General features: G+C 31.9%; 1 protein-coding gene across 2 annotated transcripts; it reads left to right on the plus strand.

The window, feature by feature from the left end:
* Positions 1 to 931: 931 nt before the first annotated feature.
* LOC130812943 (protein LIGHT-DEPENDENT SHORT HYPOCOTYLS 6-like) lies at positions 932 to 2,956 on the plus strand. Of its 2 annotated transcripts, XM_057678598.1 has the most exons (2): positions 932 to 1,950; positions 2,197 to 2,956. In XM_057678598.1, the coding sequence occupies exons 1-2, from the start codon at positions 1,222 to 1,224 to the stop codon at positions 2,311 to 2,313; spliced, it is 846 nt and encodes a 281-aa protein (XP_057534581.1). In that variant the 5' UTR covers positions 932 to 1,221; the 3' UTR covers positions 2,314 to 2,956. The 2 variants fall into 2 exon arrangements, with proteins under 2 accessions (XP_057534581.1, XP_057534582.1); XM_057678599.1 differs by having other exon boundaries at positions 932 to 2,328.
* Positions 2,957 to 3,724: the final 768 nt, after the last annotated feature.

The following is a 3,724-nucleotide window of genomic DNA, read 5'->3' on the forward strand; positions in this document are numbered from 1 at the left end:
GCCTAATAATAAGTACTTCATTATTTTAAAACTAGCTCCTATTAACTCTAGACAAATGAAACACTCCTTTTAGCCATAGGCCATTACCAAATCAATGAAAGATATTCCTTTAAATAATTAAAAGAAAGACTAAAAAAAAAATGAATCACAAGACTGTAATGGACGACACAAAAATGAGGTAAAATATGAAAAAAGATATATAGAATAATAATAGAGGTGCAAATGAGCAATGTCCCTTATTGAGGGGGTCATAGCCACGTGATTATTTATATATGCAAGACTCTATAGGACACTTTTTATCCAACCCGGATAACTAATCAAACCTAACCCAATGATCTTGACGTCAACTTTTAAAATTTTCCAATATTTGTAATTTTTCATTATTTTGAGTTAATATTTCTGAATTATGAATTGAAAAATATTTTTATCAAAATTGAAAATGTTAAAAAAATTTACAAGAATAGTATTTTTGGCTATTATATGATGATTAGAATAAAATAACTAACAATAGATGTACTTATCATATATGACATGTTGAGTATTGGTTAGAATCGACCTGATCGATCGGTATGATAGGTCTACTTTATCACCAATTATAATTACTTTTTTAATATCATTTTCAAATGCAGTTTATCTTTTCTTCTTATTTATACACTTCTTTCTTTTAATTTGATTAATATATTTTATTTTTTAACAAAAAATAAATAAAATGCTCAAATTAAATTTCACCCTATATCAAATTCAAACAATTTGAGGGAGTATATTTGATTTTAATAACCTTAATCTTTTTGTTCTCTTTTTGCTCCTCACAAGACTCTTGATAGTGGTCAATACTCATTTCTCTCAACTATCCTCCTTTTGGGTGCTCTTTTATTAAGTTTCACATCCCTTTGTCATTTTCTCTCTATATCTTCCAAAAGAAAAACGAACAACGGAGACCAATCAAGTATACACTCTAAAACAGTTCTACTACTACTACTACTTGGTCTTATTCATTCATCCTTTCTTCCCTTTTCACGTTCCATCACTAAAAATCCTCCTCTATCTGTCTACACTAAAAACCAAAAACAAAAAAAAAAAAAAAAAAAAGTCAATAAATATTTAACCCTTGCAAGCAAAATCTCCAAATTTTATTCATAAAAAATTAACAAATTATACAAAAAACAATAAATTTATAAATTTGTATATATCGTTATATTCAATATATTAAAATAAAAGAATATGGATAGTGGACCGGCTGAATCCGGAGGTGGAGAAGGATCATCAAGTGGTGGACGAGGTGGAGATCAAGCTCTCGGCTCGTCAACTGGTGGTGATTTAGCGTCCCAAACGGCAGGAGCTGCGGCAGCTACACCAGCTGCGGCAGCTACACCAGCTGCCGCAGCTCCATTAAGTCGATATGAGTCGCAAAAAAGACGAGATTGGAATACATTCTTACAATACCTAAGAAATCACAAACCCCCTCTTTCTCTTTCGAGGTGTAATGGAGCTCATGTTATAGAATTCCTCAAATATTTAGACCAGTTCGGAAAAACTAAGGTTCACAACATGGGTTGCCCGTATTTCGGTCACCCCAACCCACCCGCCCCGTGCGTCTGCCCGCTTAAGCAAGCTTGGGGCAGCCTCGACGCTCTCATCGGTCGTCTTCGTGCTGCGTATGAAGAGAATGGTGGACGGCCCGAATCCAACCCATTTGGTGCACGGGCCGTCCGGATTTACCTCCGAGAGGTAAGGGAAAGCCAGGCTAAAGCCCGTGGTATCCCGTACGAAAAGAAGAAGAGGAAACATCCTTCTTCCTCTTCTTCTGCCTCCGCTTCCGCTGCCAGTGCAGAAACTACCAATACTCCCGTGGACCCCACCGGTGGGGTCCACGGGAGTAGTGGGGCCGGGGAAGGCGGCAGTGGAAGTGGGGATCATCATGGAGATGGCGGTGATGATGGTAATGCTGGTGTAGGTCCTTCTACAACTACTACCTAATTTTTATTTTTATTGTTGATGATTATTCATAATTTGACTATTAATTATCATCATGAAGGATTAATTAATTATTGTTCAAGTCTACAGGATTATAATCAATTGTGATAATTATATCAAGCATATATATTTATTTTTTTATCCAATCTAATCTTGGTATATATACTCCATTATTGTAAATTAATCTGATGATGATCATTAATTGATCAACCATTGTTGTAGAACATGATGATCAAGTGCTATCAAATTCAAACTTGTGATATCACCGTTCACTACTGTGATTGTGCTCCAGGTAAGAAGTCATGTTCAGTTAACTTGTATTCTGGGTTTCTTTCTTGAAATAATTTATATTAAATATTTTTGGGCACAAATTCTTGTATGAGGCGGTCTTACCGTGAGACATGCCTCATAATCAGGTTAAATAGCTTATTAATAGAAATTTTTAGGTTATGGACTTTTTAATTTAAGGTCGTCTTATCGTGAGACGGTCTCATACGGTTTGATTTTTGTGGTTTTAATCAGTAATTAATTCCTGTATTAAGCTTTTTAACAACTCCAAAAGTTAGTTAGAGTATAAGTTATTAAATATAAGTTATTTGTGATAGCACATCAAAAAATTGAAAAAAAATTAATTATTATATATATTTAATAGGTTACTTCTCCTAATATTAATTGGTTTACTATGAAACCTTATCGGGTTTCTATAATTATTGTGTACAAATAAACCAAGCCCGATAACAAATTTATCCAAGTTTACTAAATTTGAGCAATGTTACTAATTTTATAGGATATTTTTTTAGGCAGTGATTTAAGGCAGGTAATTGTAAAATAAAGAGTAATTTAGTGGCGTCAAGAAACCTAAGTAATTCCATTAAATCTCCATTACTGGTATTAATATGCTATTAACTGATATAACTGAGTCATTAAGCTCATATTCATCATTAGACAAATTTTATTTTAAATTTTCAACTTTTTGTCGTGAGTGCCTTGGTAAGTCTTATCAATTTACCATAAATAAACCTGATAATTATACATATTTTCCCTAATAATTTGTTTTTTTTGTTTGATATGTCAATCAATGAAATGTGTACTACTCTCTCAAAGTATATACGAGTACTCCACTTATGTCTTTCACCTGTTTTTTTTTATTATTATCAATAAAACCCATTTTTTCTTTTATTATTTCCCTCTCTCTAATAATAAAAGTCTCTTGCTTGACTAAATTGTACACCATTCATAATGCTTTACATTATGCATTGTTTATTTATTTAAGGTAGATTATTATGTATTTGTTTATTTATTGAGAATTTTTTCCAATTTTACTCTTTTTTTTGAATAATTTTCCAATTTTACTCAAGTTCATAAAGTCCTATATTTTGTCCCAAGTATTGAGTTTTGGTGTTATAATGTTTTAAAAATATTTGGATTCTTGATGTAAAATTGAATGTCAAGTGTCTAACAATATCACAAAATAAACTATTAATCAAATAGCTCCGGTCCAAGGTAACATTAGTATAACCAGAGTATGAAGAAATAAATTTAACCAAAAGTTTTAAGTGATGATTGATGCTCTAATTTTTGCATGTTGTAAACACTTAATTGCGTCTCCTCACATGAGCTTTTTAGAGTATAATTATATATGCGACTGACACAAGTCTATCTACAAAGGCAGATCCATAAAAAAGTTAAATGATGTCAATAATTAAATTGTTGTTAATCGAAAAAAAACTTTACATTTACCAACATTATA

This window comes from Amaranthus tricolor, chromosome 5 (assembly GCF_026212465.1).
Source record: "Amaranthus tricolor cultivar Red isolate AtriRed21 chromosome 5, ASM2621246v1, whole genome shotgun sequence".
Lineage (NCBI taxonomy): Eukaryota > Viridiplantae > Streptophyta > Magnoliopsida > Caryophyllales > Amaranthaceae > Amaranthus > Amaranthus tricolor.

Coding starts and splice junctions, on each gene's coding strand:
- LOC130812943 (XM_057678598.1), top strand. CDS start 1,222: ATGGATAGTGGACCGGCTGAATCCGGAGGTGGAGAAGGATCATCAAGT. Junction 1,951..2,196: donor GTGATGATGGTAATGCTGGT/GTAGGTCCTTCT, acceptor CCATTGTTGTAG/AACATGATGATCAAGTGCTA.